Source organism: Pan troglodytes, chromosome 16, assembly GCF_028858775.2.
Source record: "Pan troglodytes isolate AG18354 chromosome 16, NHGRI_mPanTro3-v2.0_pri, whole genome shotgun sequence".
Lineage (NCBI taxonomy): Eukaryota > Metazoa > Chordata > Mammalia > Primates > Hominidae > Pan > Pan troglodytes.
This window is the reverse complement of record NC_072414.2, coordinates 70,986,515-71,011,227: the sequence shown is the minus strand read 5'-3', so window position 1 is coordinate 71,011,227 and position 24,713 is coordinate 70,986,515. Positions and strand designations below refer to the sequence as shown.

Here is a 24,713-nt window from a genome sequence, read left to right as displayed (position 1 = left end):
GACCCTGATGCTCAGCTAACCAGCTCATCCCTAAAGGGGGAGGGAATGAGCATCTCAGACCCCCTCCTGACTCCTCATAGGCCCAGGGCCTTTGCTCATGCTGTCTGTTCAGCCACACAGCCTCCTCTCCCCTGGCAGACCACCTTCACATGCCTCAAGGCCTGTTCAAGTGCCACCTCTGCTGTAAAGCCTGTGGCCTGGGCAGGATCTCCTGTCCCCCGACACAGCCCACTGCTTGTCTCATTGCTGTGAGCTCAGCATCAGTCCCAGCTCCATCCCTCACACACATGTGACCCTGGAAAAGACCCCTGCCCCTGTCCACACTTCCTCTATCAAATAAGGACATTGACCCTCACAGAGACATTGCACAGATAAGTTAGCAGTGAGCTCACAGTGGATGTGGATTTGCTGTCAATTAGGAAGCACTTGCCTCTGTAAGCTATAGTCCCTCCAGCCCTGCATTCATCACCTTGGAAGCCTGAACACACTGTGGCCTGGAAAGGGCCAGAAGGTGCTTTTTTTTTTTTTCCCCAAGATGGAGTTTCAGTCTATCGCCCAGACTGGAGTGCAGTGGCGCGATCTCGGCTCACTGGAAACTCTGCCTCCTGGGTTCACCCCATTCTCCTGCCTCAGCCTCCCAAGTAGCTGGGACTACAGGAGCCCACCACCATGCCCGGCTAATTTTTTGTATTTTTAGTAGAGATGGGGTTTCACCGTGTTAGCCAGGATGGTCTCGATCTCCTGACCTTGTGATCCGCCTGCCTCGGCCTCCCAAAGTGCTGGGATTACAGGCGTGAGCCACCGCGCCCGGCCCAGAGGGTGCTCTTAATTAAGCCACAGCATCAGATAAACCATTCTTCCAGACCCTGGATGCCTGGCCCATAACCTCCTGCAGAGCTAACATACCCAGCAATGGCTTCAGGGAATATGTTGCTTATGTTCACATGGCCACAAATTAGCTGGTTGGCTGCACAAGGGGAAATTAATTTACAAATATTGAATACTTCTGTTTTAACCAAATTATGTGTCAAGGAACGCTTTCATTATTTATTAGCTCTGGAGTTTCTACTGATAAGATCTCTGTCTAGGCTGGGGGTGTGGCGGGGGTCAGTGGAGGCAGGTTAAACTGAAGACACGAAGGCTCTGAAAATCCAAAAGCATGTTTTTATGTTAGTTTTATTTTATCTGGAGTTTTTTGTTTGTTTGCTTGTTTGTGATTAGTTTTTTTGTGGGGGTTTTTGGGGGGGGTTGTTTGTTTGTTTTTGAGGTGGAGTTTCGCTCTTGTCACCCAGGCTGGAGTGTAATGGCGCAATCTCGGCTCACTGCAACCTCTGTCTCCCAGGTTCAAGAGATTCTCCTGCCTCAGCCTCCCGAGTAGCTGGAATTATAGGCACCCGCTACCATGCCTGGCTCATTTTTGTATTTTTAGTAGAGACGGGGTTTCACCATGTTGGTCAGGCTGGTCTCAAACTCCTGACCTCAGGTGATCCACCAGCCTCAGCCTCCCAAAGTGCTGGGATTACAGGCATGAGCCACCGCACCCAGCTGTTTTTAGTTTTAAAAGTCTCTTAGCACATTGGCAAAGAGCATGGAATCAGAAATCAACTCAAATCCCAGCACTGCCACCCACCAGTAGGTGACCTCAGACAAGTCACATGGCCTCATCAGGCTTCAGTTTCCTTATCTGCATAAAGGGTGTAGAAATACCTCCTTCACAGGAGTGCTGTGAGGAGTAAGTGAGGGAGTTCTCGTGTCAGGTACACGCTCAGTGCTCACTGGATAACAGACATTGTCACTCTTAATTATGAATAACGAACTTGTATTTATAACATCAATCCTTGCATAATGCTTACTATGGGGCAAGAACTCGCTCAAATACATTATGTATATTTAATTCCTAGAACAGCCCACTGAGACGGATACTACCATTTTCCCCATTTTATATAGACAAGGGAAGTGAGACAGAAGAAGCCAGCACGTGGCAGGGCTGGGATTTGAACCCAGCCAGTCTGGCTCCAGAGTCTGTGTTCTTAATCACTATGCTCTAGTCTCCAATAGCCATAAGCTAAAATTCAAATCACTTCTCTTGAAATATCCAAGTGGCAATAGAATGCCTTAAGTCCTTTCTGAAGGGGGCAGACTACAGATCTGCAAGATTTAAAACGACTGTAAGAATTTTTGAGACCCTGAAGTAAGAGAATGTCAGAGCTAGATGGGGCTTTCAAAATGATCAAGCTCAGTGACATCACTGGGCAAGCTTGAGGCCCAGTGGGTTAGTCCTGGGGGCTAACCCAAGGCCACCAAAGAGCAAAGCAAGAAGTCAAACACAGGTTTGGTGGTCCACTTTGCCTCCCAAGGGGCAGCCTGCTCTGCAAGCATTTTCATATATAGATTAGTCACATGGCCAGGTCTCCATTATCATTCATCATTGTTTTACTTTATCTGTTGCTGTGTAACAAATTACCTCCAAATGTAGTAGCTTAAAACAAACATTTATTACCTCACAATTTCTGTGGGTCAGGAAATCAGGAGCTACTTACCTGGGTGGTCTTGGCTCAGGGCATTTCAGGGGTTTGCAGTCAAGATGTCAGCTGGGGCTGCAGTGTTCCGAAGGTTCAACTGGGGCCGGGGTATCCTTTTCCAAGATGATATGCCTCCATGGCTGTTGGCTGGAGGCCTCAGTTCCTCATTCATAGACCTCTCCCCACAACATGCCAGTTGGTGTCCCCCAGAACAGGTGATGCAAGAGACAGCAAGAGAGCAAGCAGGAGAATGTGGTCTCCAAAGTGGCACACCATCACTTCTGATTTATTCTTTTAATTAGATGTAAGCCACTAAGTCCAGCTCACACTCAAGAGGAAGGGAATTAGGCTTTGCCTTTTGAAAAGAAAAATGTGAAAGAATTTGTGAACATGTCTTACAACCACCACAGCTGTGGCCACTCTTATTTCTCACTACAATGTTAAGGGACCTCCTACCCAAGAGATGCTCCCACACTCATGGATGGGAGGCATTTTTCCAGGTATTCCTAATAATTAAAATAAGTAACTGACCAGGACTGGGATCGGGCCCTTGAGGCTCTCTCCAGACTCACTGCTAACTTGCCAGGGGACCTTGAACAAGACATGCAACTTCTCTGTCTTCATTTCTTCACCTGTAAAATGAGAATTACAATACCCATAAGACCAGCCTCTGTCTTCCTGTGGGTAACCTGATAGCTTTGGCCTAAAACGGGGGATTTCAAACCTCTGCAGATTTAGGGCTATGAAGCGATGCCCTGGAGCTGCTGTGGAAGCAAGAAGGGGCCAAGCAGGCCAGGTTCTGTCCGCTCCACCCATGGCCAGAACTCAACCTTGGTTTGGGGAAGGCCTCTCTGAGACAATCTCCTTTGACCCACTTCATTGAGCTTCTTATATGAAGATAAAGTCCTTCCACTGAAAAAGCAAAATACCCACTTGGCATATAATATATCCATCCATACATCTGTGTGTATACATGGATGCTCCTTGTTAAAGTCCCCTCCAACCCTATCATCCAGGGACTCCTAAACCAGCATATCTACCCCTCAATCCAAAGCAGCCCCTGCTGCTCTTTTTCAGAATGGAGTCATATCCCTCATTGACTGCACTTTATTGGAGGAGCCAGAAAGCACGGAGGAGGAAGGTGAGTGTGAAAGCTGCATGTGTGCATGTGTGTGCTTGCACAGATACACACACGCTCACTCCTAAAGGTTGGGCCAGGCATTAGTTTCTTTGGGAGGAATGGAGGATGCTGAAGTGCGGAGGGGAGGTCCACACATGCCCTCATGCACACACCCTGTTCAGTCCCTGCTACAGCTGGGCTTTGCTCCCCTTGTACTTCCAATAAGGTGTGGAGAGGCCAGAGCCTGAGGCTTTAAAGAAAGAGCTCCCAGCCCGGCAGGTGATGACCCTGATCCACCTTCCTGGTTCGTTCCAAGCTCCCTGGGCTGCTGGACCAGTTGGCACTGTTAGGTTTTGGGGTCACAGCATCTCAGTGAGCACCCCTCATTCACACACCTGTGTGTGACATGCACAAGGGCTCTTGGGGCCATGTGCTGGAAGCCAGGGACACACCCAGCCCTATCTCTGTCCTGCAGTGGAAAAGGAAAGAATGTGCAGGGGCCACTGACAGAGGGATTGCAGGGCTGAGGGTCCTGAGAGAGAGAACCATGCCCTAGCAGGGGCCAGGAGGGGAGGCAAGACCTCGGTGAGAAGGGGCTGAACAACTCAAATGGGGCTGAATGGGGAAGTGTGCGGAGGGCAAAGTCCTTGGTGCTGTGATGTTTGATGGGATTTATCTCCCAAGGCATCAGAATTGGAGGTGGGGTCATTATTCAGATTAGGGGGTGGGATCACTACTCTCTCTTGATTGGGCCAAAGTTGGCACTCATCTCCCTTCTTCACTGACCCCAAGCCAAGACCCTCAGAGATGTCTCTGGATGCCCTGCCCTGTGGGGACACCAGCAGGACCCGTGCTCTTTTCCCTCCTCAGACTGGGCCTCCTGGGGTGGGCTGTGTCTGAAGCACCTCAGCATCACAGGCCCAGCATGGCATGGGGATGGGCATGGGCCTGGGGGTTGCCACACACACACTTGGCAAACACACACACACACACACGCCCTCATGCACGCACCCTGTTCAGCCCCTGTTACCACTGGGTTCTGCTCCCCTCATGCCCTTCCAATAAGGGCCAAATCAAGTGGTTCCCCAAGGGAAGAATAAACGAGGAGACAGCTTACCTGGAGCCTTCCTACCAGTGCAGCCTTCTTTCATCTTGGCCACAGCAGGTCCACAGGAAAACCCAGGCTCAAGTGGCACTGTCAGGCCCCAAAACTCTTTACCCTCCTAGGCCCAGGGAGGTGGGAGCATGGCCACAAGCGTTCCCCACCTGAAACACACCCACACACAGGCACCCACTTCTCAGAGACTCCAGCACAGTCCCAGGAGAATGGGCTCCCCCATGCCCAGCAAGGACTCCTAAAATTCTCAGGTGTCAGAACTGGAAGGGACAGGAACCTCAGAGAAATCAAGTCCCACTCCTGTTGCACAGGAGGACATCTGAAGCCCAGAGGGGGAAGGAAACCACCTCAACATCACACAGCCATAGAGCTTTGGAGCAAAGCAGAACCAAAGCAGACCCTTTACACCATGAACCCATTCAGTGCACCCCCAATTAATGTGAGTGCATTGAAAAGAATCTTGAAGCTGTGGTTTTAGTTTTTCGAAATAAACAGCTTTCAAGACTTCAAGGGACTTTCAGGTTAAGAGCAGTAACAAAAATACCTAGAATTCACTTTTGCTTTGGGGAGCTCTAAACTGAACTAAATAGCCAGCCCAATCCATAAAAGTTTAAGATCTTGAAGTTCCTCATTTGGCCCCAGAACCACCTTGGGGTAGCAGGAGGGCCTGGCTGAGAGGCCCATTCTAGCCCTGCCCTGGCTTGGCCACCACCCTGCTGGGAGCCTTGGGCAAGTCCTCGCCCGCGACCTCACCTCCATTGGTGTAATGAGGGCAGAGGGCAGACTGTGATTCCTAAAGGCTCTCCTGCTCTGAATCCGGAACTGCCCCTGAGTGGTTGTAAGCTAGGTCTTAGTTCTTCCATCTTTGAAATGGGGATTTCCCACTTAGGAAAATAATATTCTGAAAGTAGCAGCAATTGGCCTGGTGCCTTACCAACGCAGAGCCTCCACCGGTACGTACGACAGGGACCACTAAAACATTTTCCACCTGAAAAGGCGTCCACATTCATGCTGCTAACTTTATGTTTTACAACTGGAAGCCAAAGGATCCGGCCAAGACACAGATCACTTGGATTTTAAAATCGGGGTGGAGCCAAAGGATTCCCCGCCCTTTACGGTCATCCTAGTGGCCTCGTCCAGACAGGAGAAGGCAGCGTGGACCAGTGACATCAGCCAGGTGAGTAGCGTCACCTGTTCCTGAAAGCGAGTGGTCCCTTCATGCCTAACCAGGTCAGGGGTTTGGCTGGTGGCAGGTAGGGGGTGGGGGTGGTGGAGTAGCTGCACTGTTCTACAGAGAAAGATGCAAGAATCTTCCAAGTCCACAGCGCTACCCAAAGCTGAGCTCAGCTAGTCCATCCCGTTTGTAGTCCCCTGGGTCACCTTGAAAGTGTGGTCTGGAAACCCCTCTTGCATCTGTATCACCTAGCAAGATGATTTTAAAAACTTCAGTTTCCTGGACCCTTCCCTCCCCTTTCCCCACTATCCTGCAGACCTACAGATCTAAATTGTTGGCATGTGACCTGTAAATCCGCATTTTAGTACATGCCCCAGGTCATTGATACGCACAGAAAAGTCTGAACATATTACATGTAATAATGTTCACAGCGAGAGAACAGTGTCCCTGAAAGCCAAGGGTAGCTTCTTCAGTGAGTCGGGGCAGCTACCTAAGATCAAACCCAGCCTCAATTATGCGCACGGAAGATTTAGTTTTGCTTTGGCCTGCTGTAAGCATTAGGGTCATTCACCCTATTTGGAGCATTAAGCAGGACGCACAGACTTTTCCAGGCACCAGTGAGCAGACCCAGAGTGCCCATGGGTGCCTAAAGTACAAGGGGTGAGACTTGAGTCTATAAAGAGGCTGTCAGCAGCACCGGGGTTTAGGCCCCAGGACAGGCCCCTCCCTGAGCCCAGCAAGGGCCTGTGATGGGTCAGGGATGTGCCATCCCAGCAGCTGGGAGCCTTGGCCATCCTCTCTGCAGGGTGGGGTGGTAGGAGAGCAGCCAACAGCAGAAGGGGAGGGAGGTTGGTGGCCCCCCATGGTCTAGAGGGTTGCAGGAGGCCTGTGCCTGTAGGAACTGAAAGGGCAGGGCAGCATCTTCGTGGGACCTAGGACAGCTTCCCTTGCTCGCTCCCCACCTTCTTGGTTTTGTGCCCCTTCCAGGCTCCCCTGACTGCCGCTGCCAGCCTTCCTTCTGGCCCACCTGCCCATCTCGCAGTCCCAGAGGAGTAAGGCTGGTGGGATGATGCATGGCAGGTGCCTGTTCTGAGTCTTCCCACATGTCTTCAAAACACCCAGAAAGCCCTAGAGAAAACTACAGACCCTGAGCTTTGCCCTTTCACATCCCCAGTGAGCCACAGCCGTCAAAGGCCTGGGGCTGCTTGCCCGGAGGGTGCCCACCAGGCCTCTGCCCTCCTGGCAGCCGTTGTGGATGCCAGTGAAGGGGTCAAGGTGGGAGTCCTCTGGCCCCTTCCCCAAGCCCTCCTGCCTCCATAACACTCTGAGCCCATGGCCAAGTCTTCTTTGTTTTGGAGTTGCTGGTAGAACCAAACCTAGAGAGATTGTCAGATGGGTGGGAGAAGTGGGGCTGAGAAATGCAAATGACAGGAGCCTCCCTCTTTGGGGTCGTGGCCTTGCCCAGAAGTCTGGGCCTGGGAGCTCCACCACCCACTGTGCCAGCTCTCAGCTGCCACTTCCCAATGACTTTGACACCCTCCTCCCTGCAACACACACATTCTCAAAACCAGAAGATTCTGTGATGTGCCACCAAGTCTTCCCTATTGCTATGCCAAGAAGAAACCCTCTCATGGCAGAAATGTGAAGACCCAGGGCAGGGGACAGTGCAGGGGAAAAGAGGCAGCTCCCCCAAGAGATGCAGTTTTTATTTTTGTTTGGGCGGGTACTTCCTATTCAAAGCAAAATTTGGATTTTGAATATTTTTGGAGGCCGAGTGAAATGTACAATCATCTGTGCCCCTCCCGCCAGCAGCCTTGCCTTCTCCAGGGCCCCACACCCATGGACTCTTCATATGGAAAACCATCCACAGCATCCAAGTGTTGGCACTGTGGTGGTCAGAGGACAGAGAGAACAGTTCAGCACCCTCGTGCAGTGGCGCAGAGGCCCTGCTGGGCTGGCCTCCCAGGAGAGAGATCCCACATCACCATGGATCTGATCTTGTCCTTGACACTGGACCCCAGAGGTCAGCAACAGAATGGTCAGTGTCAGATGCATTCATTTTGCATCCCAGTGGTTGTCTGTAATCAACCCAGTGAGGTAGAAGTCATTATCCCCACTTTGCATATAATGAAACTAAGACTTGAGGTCAAGTAAGTTCCCCAAGGTCATTCAACTGAGACTTGACTTCCAGCCAAAGTCTAAAGGATGCGCCACGCTGACCCTGCCTTTGCCAAGACAATGCCCTTGAAGCTTGAGGACCCTGTATCAGACTGAGGCATGTGAACTTTACAGTTGGCAGAGCTCCTGGTGGGCCTGGGTCCAGGAATGGAGAGCTCTGACCCTGGGGTCCTCTCTCTGATTCCAGTGTGTGGATAACATCCGATGCAATGGGCTCATGATGAACGCATTTGAAGAAAATTCCAAGGTCACTGTGCCGCAGATGATCAAGTAAGTGCCCTTAACCCCATCTTGACCAGGCAGCATTCCAGAGACTGAGTACCACAAGGTGACAGCCAGGACACTGGGATGAGCCAGCTACTGGGGTTCAGAGATGCTGGGCTTTGTCTTTGGGGGTGTTTTGGATGTTTTCTTGTTTGTTTGTTTTGAGTTGGGTGATTGCTATTTGGATGATTGCTTTGGCTAATTTTTTTGTGTGTTTTTTTTAATTTTTTATTTCCATAGGTTTTGTGGAACAGGTGATATTTGGTTACATGAGTAAGTTCTTTAGTGGTGGTTTGTGAGATTTTGGTGCACCCGTCACCCCAGCAGTATACACTGAACCCCAATTTGTAGTCTTTTTTTTGTTTTGTTTTGTTTGTTTGTTTGTTTGTTTTTTGAGACCAAGTCTTGCTCTGTCACCCAGGCTAGAGTACAGTGGTGCAATCTCAGCTCACTGCAACCTCTGCCTCCCGGGTTCAAATAATTCTCCTGCCTCAGCCTCCTGAGTAGGTGGAACTACAGGCATGTGCCACCATGCCTGGCTAATGTTTTGTATTTTTAGTAGAGACAGGGTTTCACCATGTTAGCCAGTATGGTCTCAATCTCCTGACCATCTCGTGATCTGCCTGCCTCAGCCTCCCAAAGTGCTGGGATTACAGGTGTGAGCCACCGCCTCCGGCCCCAATTTGTAGTCTTTTATCCCTCACCCCCTTCCTACCCTTTCCCCCTGAGTCCCCAAAGTCCACTGTGTCATTCTTATGCCTTTGCATCCTCATATCTTAGGTCCCACTTATGAATGAGAACATACAATGTTTGGTTTTCCATTCCTGAGTTATTTCACTTAGAATAATAGTCTCCGGTCCTATCCAGGTTTCTGTGAATGCCATTAATTCATTCCCTTTTATGGCCAAGTAGTATTCCATCATATAAATATAACACAATTTCTTTATCCACTCATTGATTGATGGACATTTGGGTTAGTTCCACATTTTTGCGAATTGTGCTGCTATAAACATGCGTGAGCAAGGATCTTTTTTGCGTAATGACTTCTTTTACTCTGGGCAGATACCCAGTAGTGGGGTTGCTGGATCAAATGGTAGTTCCACTTTTCCTTCTTTAAGGAATCTCCACACTGATTTCCATAGTGGTTGTGCTAGTTTTCATTCCCACCAGCAGTGTAGAAGGGTTACAGAAGTCTTACCTTTTCACCACATCCATGCCAACATCTATTTTTAAAAATTTTTTTTATTATGGTGCTTTGGCTTAGTTTTGTTATGGTTCATCTGTTTTGTACATGTGGATTATTTTTGTATTAGGCTGTTTAAAATATAACATTTAGGAATGAAACTTTATGTACTCTTTTTTAATAACTATTTTTCTCTTCCTAATTAAAAAATGAATATATAGAACATTTCAAAAACCAGAAAAACCAAAACACAGGCTCCAGGACCACTGTGTTTGTTTGAACAATCCCCAGAGACAATGTCCTACTAAACGCAGCTCTCCAAGCCCTGGGTAATATAGCCTCCCTCACCTGCACCAGGCACAATTCTCTTGCAGTAACCTGCACGCCTAACCCCCTCACCACACCCTCCTTCCTGCCCCAACCCTGGAGCCCACTGGCTCTCTGGCCTCCATTCCCACCTCTGAATTCTGAGCCTGCCTTGCTCACCTGGTGCACGCTAGGACTCTGCTCCCACCTGGGCCATGTTGCTGTTGCCAGAACAATCATCTGGGTAACCCAGGCCCGTTTGCTACTTCACATACATGCTCTGGGGAACTGCAGATGTAATGCGTTTAATGCAGAATATGATTTAATGTGTGAAATCCTTTGTTTCCACTCGCCACCACTCTGAAGTCAAGTCTGATGAAGTGAGCCCTTTATGAACCTACTGTGTGCCAGGAGCTAGCCGAGGCAGTTTCAGGTCCACCAAGTCTTTAAGCCTCTGCACAAGTTGATAAGGAATTATTCCCCTCATGACTACATCACTGAACAGGTGGTGGGGTACAGCAGAAAGGTCTGGCCTTGAAGGCAACAGCCCTGGTCTCCAGCCCTAGCTTTGTGTGTGACCCTCGTCCCCAGCCCCAGCTTTGTGTGTAAACCTGGTCCCCAGCCCTAGCTTTGTGTGTGAATATGGACAAGTTGCTTAACCTTTCTGAGCTTGGGTTTCTCACATTGTAAATGGGGAACATGATAATACCTATCTACCTACTTCCTAGATCCGTTTCAATAATCCAATAAAACTCACAGCTGGAATTACCATTATATGTTTAGTGAGTACCCACTCAATTACCATTATATGTTTAGTGAGTACCCACTCATGCTCTGGAAAGGGTGCCCATTGAGACAGCAAAAGGAGCAGATGAACTTTGGGAGGCCGAGGTGGGTGGATCACTTAAGGTCAGGAGTCCAAGACCAGCCTGACCAACATGGTGAAACCTCGTCTCTACTAAAAATACAAAAATTAGCCAGGCCTGGTGGCATGCGCCTGTAATCCCAGCTACTCAGAAGGCTGAGGCGAGAGCATCACTTGAGCCTAGGAGGCAGAGGTTGCAGTGAGCCGAGACCTCACCACTGCACTCCAGCCTGGGTGACAGAGTGAAACTCTGTCTCAAAAAAAAGAGAGAGTGTGGATGAAACAAAAATAAAATTAAAATCACCTATGAAAGAAAAAAATAACAAAATTTTGAACAATGATGGTAATAAAGTGAATGGAATGTCCAGATTAAACTTACACCTTCAAGGACCCATCTGCTTACCAATCTAAAGCCTGGTTTTCTTCACAGGAGGACCAGGGAGGGGACCAGGGAAGCAGAAATGAGCAGGTGGGGTCTCCGTCCTCGGGAAATTCATTGTTTAGTGAGAGAGAGAGAGACATAGAGAGATTATTAGAAAGCAGTGTAGTGCATGCTGTAAAATGGAATCTGTGTAATCCAGGCGAGGTCCAGAAGATGAGTGATAGATCTACCTGGCACAGTTGAGGATGGTTTCTTATGGAATGAGACATTAAAGCTGGCCTCAAAGGACCAGTTGGAGTTTGCTAGACGACTGAGGGGGAAGGGCATTCTGGGAAGAGGGAACAGCATGAACATAGGTTCAGAGGCAAAAAAGTGCACGGTGTTTGGGGAGAGTGCAGGGTCGAGGAGAGTGATGTCATGTAGGCAATGACCTTGATGCAATTGTGGTCTCCAGGTACACTACCAGACGAACTATTCTAGAGGCTTTGGAACAGATTCATAGGCTAAGTTAAGATGCTTCATTACGGCATCTAATGTATCAATTTTTTTTTTTTTCTTTGAGACAGGGTCTCGCTCTGTCACCCAGGCTGGAGTGCAGTGGTGTGATCTCGGCTCACTGCAGCCTCTACCTCCTGGGCTCAAGTGTTCCTCCCACCTCAGCCTCCCAAGTAGCTGGGACTACAGGCATGCACCACCACACCTGGCTAATAGTGTATCAATTACAAACACATAGCAAGACACCAGGGAAAGGCGATGAGATAGCTGGTTAGGCTAGTGTGTGTGCAGATGGGAGGACCACACTGCCTGCATCCTGCTGACACAGTGTTTCTTTGTCCCACCTCTCTCCCTGCCACATCAGCCTTCACTGCTGATGGAGTGAAGTTTGAACCAAGGAGCCCATGCAATGGAAAGCACTTGGGCCAATGGCACAGACTTGCCCTCTCTCTGGTATAGGGGCGAGTGCCTGGCCACAGCTGTAGCCATCAGTTCACCTGGAGAACAGCTACACCTTTCTCTGCATTCTTGGGCAGGGGACACAGAGGGTCAGAATAGCCATTGCCAATGGGTGGCTGACTTAAGACCTAATAAATATTGAATGTCCCATATGCCTCATGAATATTAAGCATAGCATCAATATTTGGCTATTTAGTGCCTTTGGTCCCTCTGTCCCTTCCTATGTTCAGCATGTAGGTGCTCTCCTTGGTATACTGTGTCTAGTATAAATCTTCTGTACTTAGCTTCATCTGTCTTCCTTATTTAATTCTCTTATTTTTATGGCCCAATTTGACTTTCTTAAATAATACAGCGATCCACATGACATAATGAAAGATGGGGCTGGCGGTGGGCAAGGGTCAGATCACGGTAACGCGACCGGCAAGGAGTGGGGCTTTATTCTGTAGGTGATAGGGCCAAACCCAGGGGAGTGGCAGGCTCCCCACTGCCAGCCACTCTTATGGGGAGAGTGGGGAGTGGATAGCCTAGCTGGAGAAAGGTGCAGGGGTGATAGGTGGGAAGTTGGGGGTATTCCTTCCATATGTCTCCCAAAACGTGCTGAGTTTCTGGCACAGTTCCCTGTTCTCAGACTGAGTCAAGAGCATCCTGATTTTGGGTTTGCAAGACAAAGGTATACGCCCCACGTGTCCCGAGTACTCCCACCAGCCCCTAACATGATGCATCCAGGCCTTCCCGCAGCAGCTCTATGGATGGATGTAGCGGTCAGCATCTCGGGTCAGCCACCAGCAACCCAAAACTGAAAAGTCTCCTTCCACCTGCCAGGCTCCTGGGGCTGAGGCTCTGCCCCAACATGTGGCCTCGAGAGCAGGTAGACTCAAGGTGGGGGCACTCTCCCTGGGAAAAAAGAAAGAGAAAGTCCTTTTCCCTTCAGGCAACGCCTGTCATTGATGCCTGGGAGACAGGAATACCACTTGGAGCATTCATCAAGAAGTGTTGAAAGATCAGAGAGAAGCAAATCTGAATTTCCACTGAGAAAATGTTCACATTGTAAGGCACTGAATACACTTTCTAGCAGGGATAGCAAGTATCTGGCACTCAAGCCAGTCATCTCCCATCCAGAGCCCCTGGCAGACATTGCTAATGGATCACAGCACTCTCTTGTGTTGAGTCTGGAAGCACAGCTCTGGGCCACTGCTACCAGTCTGCCTACTTTAATGCACTCTCCCATTTTGCAGACAGGGAAGCTGAAGTCCAGGATAGTTCTACAGAATATTGGAAATATTGCCGGGTGCGGTGACTCAAGCCTGTAATCCCGGCACTTTGGGAGGCTGAGGCAGGCAGATCAATTGAGGTCAGGAGGTCGAGACCAGCCTGGCCAACACAGTGAAAACCCATCTCTACTAAAAATACAAAAAATTAGCTGGTCATTGTGGTGCATGCCTGTAATCCCAGCTACTCAGGAGTCTGAGGCAGGAGAATTGCTTGAGCCCCAGAGGTGGAGGTTGCCATGAGCTGACATTGTGCCACTGCCCTCCAGACTGGGCGACAGAGTGAGTGAGACTCTATCTCAAAAAAAAAAAAAAAAAAAAGAAAAAAAAAAAGAAAGAGGCTTGGTGCAGTGGCTCACTCCTGTAATCCCAGCACTTTGGGAGGCCAAGGTGGGCAGGTCACAAGGTCAGGAGTTCCAGACCAGCCTGGGCAACACAGTGAAACCCCGTCTCTACTAAAACACAAAAAATTAGCTGGGTGTGGTGGTGGGCACCTGTAATCTCAGCTACTCAGGAGGCTGAGGCAGGAGAATCACTTGAACCCGGGAGGCGGAGGTTGCAGTGAGCCAAGATCGCACCACTGCACTCCAGCCTGGGCAACAGCACGGGAGTCCATCTCAATTAAAAAGAAAAAAAAAAAAGAATATTGGAATTGCCAGAGGCACTGGAACCAACAGTGATTGTGAGGTTTAAAACAGCAAAGGAAAGGAAAAGGAAGGAGTAGAGAATGCAGGGGCTTTTCTTCACTTTCTCTTCCCCTTCCGGTGGCAGGAGCCCACAGAGAAGGTGCTAGAAGCAAACCCTTGCCAGAGGGGTCAGATGATCCCTATTTGGATGCCAGGTCTGGGCTGGATGCTTTGGGATCCGTGACATGGGAGTAGCTGTACTCTCCCTCTGAAACATGCAGCCCAGTGGGAATGACTTGGCTTCATTTGAGAGACAGTTCCTGAGCCCCTTCAGCCTCCAGGGCTGGACGTAGCCCTTACTCGATGTTGCTGTCCCAGGCACTTCCTCCAGCCCAGTATTTCTTTTATTATTGCTTCTTCACAGTTTCTCACCTTCCTTTTGAGACTTTTAGTGTTGACTAAAGGAAAAATGATCAAGCTTTTAAAGAATTCAGGTTTGTTTTCTTCAGAAGCCTTCCTGAGGACTGTAGACGGAGGCCAGCAGCCCGGGAGCCACCCTTCTGTGAGGTCCTATCAGATATCAGCACAGTGTTTCAGCCCACTGCTTAAATGCAGATGGGGGGTTCAGCACCTGCAGAATCACATCAGACTTGCTGAGAAGTGACACTGAAGCAGAATCACATCAAGGTTTGGGCCTGAGAGTGCGTCTGGTTAGAGATGACAGGGGCATCATCACTAACCTTATCAGACGTCATATTATGTTTGGGAAAGGCAAGGACGAGGGTCATTTATCTTGTAGGGAGAATAGAGACTCAGGCAAGAGACCTGGGAGGCCGTGTGCTCTGGCCTTCTTTGTCCTCAAAGCATCTTTCCGGAGCGATGCACATCGTCACAGAGTCAGGGGCCTTGTGGAGTCATGCCAGCAAGAAGAAATGAGCAGGCGTGGCTTCTCTCGTTTGCTACTTTGTCTCACGGTAGTGAGAGGTCCCCTCTCTGTCCGCTCTGTGTTGCTTCCATTTTCTGTCATTTCAACCTCTTTGTCCTTCTCTGAGTTCTAGGGGACTTTCTCAAATGTGTTTAATAGACCACTCAGATTTTCTGAGTGTCCGATCTGCCATTTGCTGCATCCGTCCCAGCCTTCAATTTAGCACTCTTGTTTTTCATGTCAAGGAAATCCTTCTGACCTTGGATTACTCCCTCTTCATGGTTGCTTCTCGAGGTCCCATAGATGCAGTGTATACTTTCCTGAATCTTGGTGGAAACCAAATCAGGAGTTTTCTAAAATGTTTTGTGTCTTGCAGCAAAGCTAACTTAGAAGGCAGCATTTCCTCGGTTTCTTTGGAATGGTCTCTTTTTGAACTGCAGTATCTTTACGGGCCCTGTGCTTTTCCCATATTGTTCTCATCCTAAAAAGAAATCCCACTGCCCTGCTCATTGAAGGCACTCGATAAAGTTTATTTATTTCAAATCCCAAGAATGCTTCCAAAGAAAAGTATTTAAGAAAGACAGTGTGAAAGGGATGCTATGTCCATTTGCTCACTTCCTCTGAGCACTATCTGCACTCCTAGGTAGAAGATACCCTCGAAAGAACAGGTGAGCCAGGTGCGGTGGCTCACGCCTGTAATCCCAGCACTCTGGGAGGCCAAGGCAGGTGGATCAAGAGGTCAAGAGTTTGAGACCAGCCTGGCCAACATGGTGAAACCCCATCTCTACTAAGAATACAAAAATTAGCTGGGCGTGGTGGCGCATGCCTGTAATCCCAGCTACTCGGGAGGCTGAGGCAGGAGAATCACTTGAATCGTGGAGGCAGAGGCACTCCAGCTTGGGTGACAGAGCAAGACTCCATCTCAAAAAACAGAAAAAAAAAAAAGAAAAACTAGATAGTCTGGGCACAGTGGCTCACACTTGTCACACTTTGGGAGGCCAAGGCAGGAGGATTGCTTGAGCCCTGGAATTCGAGACCAGCCTGGGCAACATGGTGAAACCATGTCTCTACCAAAAAATACAAAAATTAGCGAGGCATAGTGGCATGTACCTGTAATCCCAGCTACTGGGGAGGGTAAGGCAGGAGGATCACTTGAGCCCAGGAGAGCAAGGCTGCAGTGAGCCATGATCACACCACCGCACTGCACTCCACCCTGAGCAAATGAGACCTTATCTCATTAAAAAAAAAAAAAAAAAAAAAAAAAACTAGATACGGCCATCAGCATGTAAGTAATAAGGACAAACAAAAACTAAAGAAGTAAATAAAAAGAAATGAGCACTATATTTGATTCTAAGATTCTTGGTAGTCAAAACAAAAAGTAAAACATGATTACAAAGACTCACAATGTCCAAAAAATGAAAACCCAGAGTTGCCCAAGAGTCCTAATAGCTCCCATTGGATGACCAATAAAACACGATTCCAGTGGTGTAAGCACCAGAGGGCGCTGTGTGGTACAGCAGCCTTCAGGGCCACTGGTTCCCACTATGCCCTGTAGAGGCTGCTGACCTCAAGTTCACAAGCAGCTGAAACAAGACCCCTGCAAGTTCACCCCATCTTAGCCCCTTTGTTCTGGCTAACTGCACTGGACACCTGTCCTCACATCTTGGCAGCTGCTAGCAGATCAAATAGACCACATTTTGTTTTTCCATGTATCAGCTGATGGACACCTGGGTAGTTTCCACTTTGGGGCTATTACAAATAATGCTGCTAAGAACATTCATGTACACATATTTTTTTTTGAGGCAGAGTCTCGCTGTGTCACCCAGGCTGAAGGGCAATGTCACAGTCTCGGCTCACTGCAACCTCCATCTCCCGGGTTCAAGCGATTCTTGTGCCTCAGCCTCGCTAGTAACTGGTATTACAGGTATGGGCCACCACACCTAGCTAACTTTTGTATTTTTACGAGAGACAGGGTTTCGCCATGTTGCCCAGGCTGGTCTTGAGCTCCTGACCTCAAGTGATCCTCCCACCTCAGCCTCCCAAAGTGCTGGGATTACAGGCGTGAGCCACTGCACCCCATCCACATACACATTTGTGTAAACAGAGTTCCTTACATCTTGTGAACTCAACAACAAATGTTTTTCAATTTGTGATACTTCTCCAGTATTTCTAGGGGTTTTATAATGGAGAGTTTTTAGGATATTGGGAAAAAGAAGTTGTAGCCCTCCTTCAGTGTCATCCTTCCCAAGCTTGTTCTCTTAATAAGACCATCCTGTGTTGTCAGTGTGTGGGGGAAGCAGTGATGAGCAGGCCTGGTGGGTGCCATTCAGATGCCTTTAGACCCACTTCACCTCTGCATCCCTCCTCCCCTCTCAGGTCCGACGCCTCCTTATATTGTGATGATGTTGACATTCGCTTCAGCAAAACCATGAACTCCTGCAAAGTGCTGCAGATCCGCTACGCCAGTGTGGAGCGGCTGCTGGAGAGGCTGACGGACCTGCGCTTCCTGAGCATCGACTTCCTCAACACCTTCCTGCACTCCTACCGCGTCTTCACCACCGCCATCGTGGTCCTGGACAAGCTCATTACCATCTACAAGAAGCCTATCAGTGCCATTCCTGCCAGGTGGCTGAGGTGCCCTCCTCCTCCCATGCCCGGAGAGCTTCCAAGCCTTGGAGGAAAACTGAGCTTGCACGGGGCCGGGGGGTGACCTGGAAGGTCCCTGGAGGAGCAGCAGTAACGTGCTGGGGTGCTGCGGGACACACACCGCCACCGCCCCCTCTCCCCAGGAACCAAGCCTCCCTCTGCAGAGAGGCAGGGACAGCTCACCTGCCTGGTGCTACTGCTCAGTCTCAGCTTCTTCCATCTCCACCTGCCAGGATCCTGGGGTGTGGAGGGTGCTCTCACCTCTTAGCCCCGCTCCTGGAAGCACAGGGTCCCACCGTCACCAAAGGACAGTGCTTCCTTTGGTGAAAAAAGAGAAAGGAAATGAGGAGGGGAAGGAGGACAGAAGGAGAGAGGGAGAGGGAGAAAGAAAAATAAAGGCAGAGAGGAAGGAAGGAAGGGAGGGAGGGAGGGAGAAAGGACTCTTACCCCTGCTTTGCTTAGACCACCTCCTACTCTGAGAAATGATGGAGCCCTTTTTGGCCTACTTGGGGTGAGTCAACATAAGGAGTGCAGGCCACCTTAGCCTTTGCTTCCCAAAAGTCATGGGGCAATGAAGGACTTGGCCAAGGCTGCCCAGCAGTAGGCCAAGTTCAGGGATTGGCTCAGGCCCCTAATGGACCTCATTGCATCCAGGAATGGTAGGTGATTATCTTTTCCAAGAGGCCACCTACCCAGATCCCAGTTGTGGACAGCCCATCCCAGCCCTCAGAGGCTCAGAGGCTCTCTGAGTGCCCTGCCCCAAAACACCCTAGGCAAGACATTATGCCAGAGCCTCAGCTCTAGGGCTGCCTGGAGCAGAGCTCCTGAATCACACTGGCTCCCCAGGGCTCCCCAGGAACCTCACCATTCCTCCCCCAATCCACACCTCTGCTGCCAGAGCAACGCAACAACCCAGAATACACCCGTTCCCTCTTCTGTTCCCTCCTCCTGCCCCCACCTCAGGCCTCACTGGGGCAGGGTACATCTTGCCTCTCTGCCCTGAACTTCTGAAACCTCAAGGATCAGCTTCCCAGGGCTCTGAGAAAACAGAAGCAAACATCCCATCCAGGATGGATTTACCCCCTAAAAGTCACTGAGATCATTCCCAGGGGCCCAGCAGACAGTGTCCTTCCTTTCCCAGCAGCAGTGCCCTGCAGAACAAAGAGGCTGGTTCAGAGCCAGCTCTCAGCCCTATGGCCTTGGCTGAGTCCCTTAACCTCTCTGAGACTCAGTTTCCTACCTGTGACATTCCTGCAGTTATCCTGTAGGAATAAGAGTGCCTACGTCCTGGGGCAACAGTGAGGGTTAAAAGATAAATCCTATCCTGTGTGCAACGTGGAGCAGACAGCCTCGATGAGACAAGCTATGGTTTGCAATGTTCTGGATGTATAACCTGTTTCCAGCCTGGCCTGAGGTGGAACCCTGTCATGAGGATGGTAGGGGCCACTTTCAGCTTCCCATCCCCCTAAGTTTGCATATAGGGCCGCTCAAGCCCCAAAGCAGGTGGAAAGGACCCTGGGTTTAGAGTAGGAGGCATCAGATGAGTCATTTCCTGTCTCTGAGCCTCAGCTTCCTCATTCCACAAAACATGCCTGAGGACCTCTCTAAGGATGAGGCCAGAGAGTGTAGGCGGGAGCAGGCCCTGTGTGGGATGGAGGGGGTTTTGCACAGTCCGCAGCTCAGGGGACCCTTAGCACTTCAGGTCAGACGCTGCAGCTGCTGCCCTGATGGGGTGGGGGGCGGAGCATAGAAGCCCCAGATCCTCTGCCCAAACCATCCAGAGCAGGACCCTCGGCCCCAGGCCATTTAATCGCATTGTCCCTGCTCAGAGGATCAGCTCAGGTTTGGGTTTCAGGGATCCTAAGAATGATGGAGCCGTTGCTGCCACTCCGAGCCCCACCGGAGACGGCCCTCAGGCCTAGGCGGGCAGGCAGGCCTACGCTAACTGTCATTTTCACCCCCGCCCTCCCCACAGGTCGCTGGAGCTCCTGTTTGCCAGTGGCCAGAACAATAAGCTCCTGTACGGTGAACCCCCCAAGTCCCCGCGCGCCACCCGCAAGTTCTCCTCGCCGCCACCTCTGTCCATCACCAAGACATCGTCACCGAGCCGCCGGCGGAAGCTCTCCCTGAACATCCCCATCATCACCGGCGGCAAGGCCCTGGACCTGGCCGCCCTCAGCTGCAACTCCAATGGCTACACCAGCATGTACTCGGCCATGTCGCCCTTCAGCAAGGCCACGCTGGACACCAGCAAGCTCTATGTGTCCAGCAGCTTCACCAACAAGATTCCAGATGAGGGCGATACGACCCCTGAGAAGCCCGAAGACCCTTCGGCGCTCAGCAAGCAGAGTGAGTGGCCATGCCGTCGGAGCTGCCCCCCAGCCTCCCAGCCCCACTGAGGCTCAGCCTGGCCCAGCAAGGCCTCAGGGCTGCTCTTCCTGCTCCCATGGGGAAGGAAGGGAGAGGCTTGGGGGTCCCACCAGGCAGATCGTGGAAGCAGCACAGAGTCTGGGCGGTGCAGAGAGGAAGCCGTATGTGGGAGCCCAGGCTGCGGGGGGAGGCAGGCAGAAATTCCCAGGGCATCGCCACACTTTAGATGAGTCAGTTCCCATCACGAGCAATTTAGGCATCCCTCTGCCCTGACCACAGCATCCTACGGCATCCCTGTGTTTGTCCATGTCTGCAGAGGACAGGGCCTGGGCCAGGCCCATTCAGGGCCCGGGAGAGAAGAGGTCATCAGCAGCTCCTGCCCCCTGGGATTCAGTCTGTCTGAGGATCCAGACCAGACACTGAAATGTGGACACCTGATACGAATGGCATGTGTCAGGAGGATGCTCCAGGGGCACAGAGGGTTGGGGTGGGAACACCATTAGGGGCGTCATAGAAGGCTTCCCGGAAGAACTGTTCGATCTCAATTTTTACCAAGAGGAAAGGAGAACATTCTAGACCATGGGAACAGGATGGGAATGACTGAGGAGCAAGAAAAGGCCTTGTGTGTTTCGGGGACAGCTGGACGCCAGGCAGACCTGGAATGCTGAGTGTGAGACAGGCTGGAGCCTCCCTACTCTCAGGGTTTCTCCTGACTGTTCTAAAAGTGTCAGGTCTGGTTCTGATTTAGATCCGAACAGGCCACATCTTGGGTGCCACAAGCATTGTCTTGGTTAGCACATGAGAGCACGTGCACACACGCACGCACCCACGTGCAGCCAGGGGCTGGTCAGACGCCCCAGGCTTTGAGGAGGAGGCCTTTGAAGAGGGAAGGATTTCTCTCCTCTGAGCTGGCAAGAGGGAAGGCAGAGGGCACCCCCAGCAGAGGGCACAGCTGGGGCGAGATAAATCCTCCGCCGGGCTCCATACCAAGTAACACTCACCGTGGCACATGCAGTTAATGGGTGATGCATGCAGCTGAAAGTCAGTCACCAAGGAAATGGCCTGCCAGAAATTTCATAATTTCACATGCTGAAATGTAACGCAAGGCAGTCCTGAGAAGTCATCTGGTACCAGGCTTCTTGACTGGTGATCCAGGAGCCCATGAATCTAATTATGTGCCAAACTGTGTGTGTGTGTATATGTGTGTATGTGTATTTGTTATGTATAAATGTGTGTGCGTGTGCATGTGCCTGTGGACATTCTTGTCTAAAGAGAAGACCTGTGGCTTTTGTGTTCTCAAGGTCAGATGCAACTACATCCACTTTCTACATGGGTAAACTGAGGCCCAGAGCAGTTAAGAGTTTCTGACCAAGACCTCACTTTGCCAGACCTAGGCTTTTAATATAATTCATCAGCCTCCCCAGGGTGTGTGGACCAGGAGTCTCCCAAGATTAGGAAGCCTCTATAATTAATTGTCCAAGACAGGACATTTTAAGAGTGACCAGGGGCATGGGGCAATAGGTTAAAAGCAGAGGAAAACTGGAGCACATGGTCACCTTAACTAATAAGCTTCACCAAAAAAAAAAAGAGAGATCGTGTAACTCAAAGTGTGGTCCGTGGACCAACCACATGGCCATCACCTGGAACCTGTTAGAAATGCAGACTCTCAGGCCCTGCCTGAGACCCCTGAATCAGAATTTGCATTCTGACAAGATCCCCAGGTGTGTCTGGTAAGGTTTGAGAAGCCCTGGTGGAGCAAAAGCCACCTTGGAGATCGACAGTGCTCATTAGCAAGAGAAAGGTTCTGATGAGTCCTGCGGGAAACAAAGCTGTTAAACTTTCTTCAGCGGCTGTATCCCAAGTTTACTCTGTTTTGCCTCAGTAAATTATAGACATAAATTTTAAAATCAAATATTTAAAATTTAAAATTAAAATTGAGAAAAGTAAAATTATTTATTTCTTTTCTCCCAGGCTCAGAAGTCTCCATGAGAGAGGAGTCAGATATTGATCAAAACCAGAGTGATGATGGTGATACTGAAACATCACCAACTAAATCTCCAACAACACCCAAATCAGTCAAAAGCAAAAATTCTTCAGGTACAATGCACCAATTCAAAACCACAAATAGATTTCCAGTTTGGGAGAGGGCAGTAGGTCAAGTCGAGTCAAGGCAAGTGGGTGTCATCCCTTATGCTTTATGAGTGACTCCTAAGAGCAGTAACTTTTCTGATATTTCATAACCCACCCACCACCACCACCCCCCCACCACCCCAAGGGAAGGGGCTGTGGGCACTGGAACATTGGCTGGGTAGATCCTGCTCTTCAACTCAACCAAGTCACTCTCCCAACTTCAAACAAGACTGCCTTGAGCCCACCCAGCACAGGTGGGCAGGAAGGCTCAGCATCTAGGGCTCATTCATGGAAGATCCTGGTTCAGAAGGTGCTTCCTGAACTGAGTGTCAGGCTCTGCACAGACCCCTTTCATCATCTTGACAACTTTGCAAAAAGGCTAGGAGTTTCAAATAAGGGGAAAGACTCCAAGAGGCGGTGACATTGCTCACCCGCAGTCTCAGACTCCTGATCCTGAAGGATCCTTGAGAAGCAGTCTTGGTCTCCGGTTTTCATAAAGCCCTTTCCCCTACACAAGGGGGCTGTGAGATACCCAATGGTGAGAGAGAGCTCCCAGGGGACCCACCTCCCAGGCAGCCCCTCCCCACACAGCTTTCTCCAATGTCCCTGCTCTCACATGCAAAGGGCCGCCTGCAGCCTGAACTCCCCACTATCCAGGCTTTCAAAAGAAACCCAATAGGTAACAGGGTCACTGAGCTTTAGAGAGAAACTGCCTGGACATACTGCAGCCCTGCCACAGCTGCTCAGACACACAGAAACAGAGCTCATGGAGAGCCAAATTTCAGAAATAAGCTTTGAGTCCTTAAAATAAATCATATGTGCCTCACAGCATTAAATACTGCTATTTTGTCTTCAGTAGTCTGGATTGCTTTCCAGAGACAAGATGAAACCAAAGGTTTCAAGAGTAGGTTTCTCCTATCATTACTACTAAAAATTATGATTATTATTATTATTATTACTACTAATAGCAATGATATTCCATGGCATTTATATAGCTTTTCACCTAACGCAAAGTACTTTCATCTATGTTATTGCCTTTAATCTTTATATCCACCTTTTGAAGCTTTATCCCTATTATTCAAAGGAGACTACTGAAACCCAGAGGGGTTAAATGACTTACCCAAGGTCACACAGCTAGTAGGGGGTAGGGGAGAATTTCAACTCAGGTGGCTGGACTCCAAGAGCCATCCTCTCTCCATCCCACTGTGCCCACGAGCCCATCAGTATGAATTGTTATGGATGTCAGACATTGGACAGGTTATGTGTGAATCCCAAGTAGACTGAGAGGGTAAGAAAACTCATGATGCTGCCCTCAGGCAGGCCCGTGCCCGGCTGGACCTGAGAGGTGAAGGGGTTGAGAGCTGCAGAAAGATGGACGGGGTGACTGGAGACCTTTTTCAGAAGCAGGAGTGTGCTCCCCAACCTGGGACAGCCCTGAGGGTGTTGTGGTGTGACTCTCCCCAGAGCTTCTAACACAGAGAGAGACACACACACACACCAGCACCACCCGACGTGCCCTGGTACCCTGAAGACACAGCCTGCTGGCTCTTGAGGCTGGTCTAGCCTCGGGACCCCTGGTTTTCTAACAGCCTGAGGAGTTGGGACTGGGGACAGCTGAGGGTTGGTTCCCTCCTCTCTGCAGAGTTCCCGCTCTTTTCCTATAACAATGGAGTCGTCATGACCTCCTGTCGTGAACTGGACAATAACCGCAGTGCCTTGTCGGCCGCCTCTGCCTTTGCCATAGCAACCGCGGGGGCCAACGAGGGCACCCCAAACAAGGAGAAGTACCGGAGGATGTCCTTAGCCAGTGCAGGTATGTGGGGTGGTCTCCACTCACAGGGTCCTCCCCATGGTCAGCCCCAGTGGCAGGTGATAGCAGCCATGGTCCCAGGGACTTGCTCTGCTGTGGGTGTTTAAGGTGTGCTAAGGATGGCACAGGTGGGTCCTGTTAAAGCACCCACCCTCGGGGAGCTCCCTGCTTCAATTGACTACAGTCACTCACTGGACACGAGGCTTCCTGAATCATTATTTTGGCTTGGGCACCGCCTTCCACTTGTGGAGGTGCTGGGTCACAACCCCCACCTCTCTGCACTGGTTGGGGCTCTGCACACACCCAGGCCCTGAACCCCACGCCTGGAGCCAGGGCCACTGCACATCTAGGGCACAGCGTGCCCTGCACCCTCCTCTTTCAGCTGCCAGCTGAATGCCATCCATCCTACCCCAAACTTCCATCCTGCAGGCCTTTGCTAGTGCTGACCCTCCTGCCTGGAGGCCCCTTCCTTCCCACCCATCGCCCTTCGCTACTTGGCCAGCTTCTACTCGACATAAAGCCCATTGCCCATGGGAACCTCTGTCCCGCCATGCTCCCACCTCCCACTTCTGCATCCTTGATCCTGCAGCAGAGACTGGAATAGGGGCCCCCTTGAGCTCTGTTCCCTGGGGAGGCCCTGCGTGGCTCTGTCTTGGGAGGCTGCCTGAACCTTCCAGCAGCTCTTGAAAGATGGAGAGGTCTGGAAGAGGCTGGGCATGCATGGACCGTGTTGACTGAGGAGCCATGACATCTGTGCTATTGGTCAGACACTAGTTGTTAAACATGTTATTATCCCCCTGCCCATGACCCCCTCACTCACCCCAGCTCAGCCAGATCCGAGAGGCAAATCCAGACTAGTGTCAAGCTCTGTTT

The 24,713-nt window shown here is 50.4% G+C and overlaps 1 protein-coding gene across 5 annotated transcripts in view; it reads left to right on the top strand.

Moving 5' to 3' along the window:
- RASGRF1 (Ras protein specific guanine nucleotide releasing factor 1) overlaps window positions 1-24,713 on the top strand; it is a 130,365-nt gene that overhangs the window by 67,083 nt on the left and 38,569 nt on the right. For 2 of the 5 annotated variants that reach the window (XM_001153586.6, XM_063794263.1), the window contains exons 11-18: window positions 3,600-3,663; window positions 5,800-5,936; window positions 8,299-8,381; window positions 11,160-11,198; window positions 17,261-17,518; window positions 19,506-19,879; window positions 21,872-21,997; window positions 23,673-23,843. In XM_001153586.6, coding sequence (XP_001153586.1) covers window positions 3,600-3,663; window positions 5,800-5,936; window positions 8,299-8,381; window positions 11,160-11,198; window positions 17,261-17,518; window positions 19,506-19,879; window positions 21,872-21,997; window positions 23,673-23,843 — 1,252 coding nt within the window. The remainder of the gene's footprint in view (window positions 1-3,599; window positions 3,664-5,799; window positions 5,937-8,298; window positions 8,382-11,159; window positions 11,199-17,260; window positions 17,519-19,505; window positions 19,880-21,871; window positions 21,998-23,672; window positions 23,844-24,713) is intronic. The other 3 variants (XM_009429654.4, XM_001153395.6, XM_009429655.4) reach the window with 3 other exon arrangements.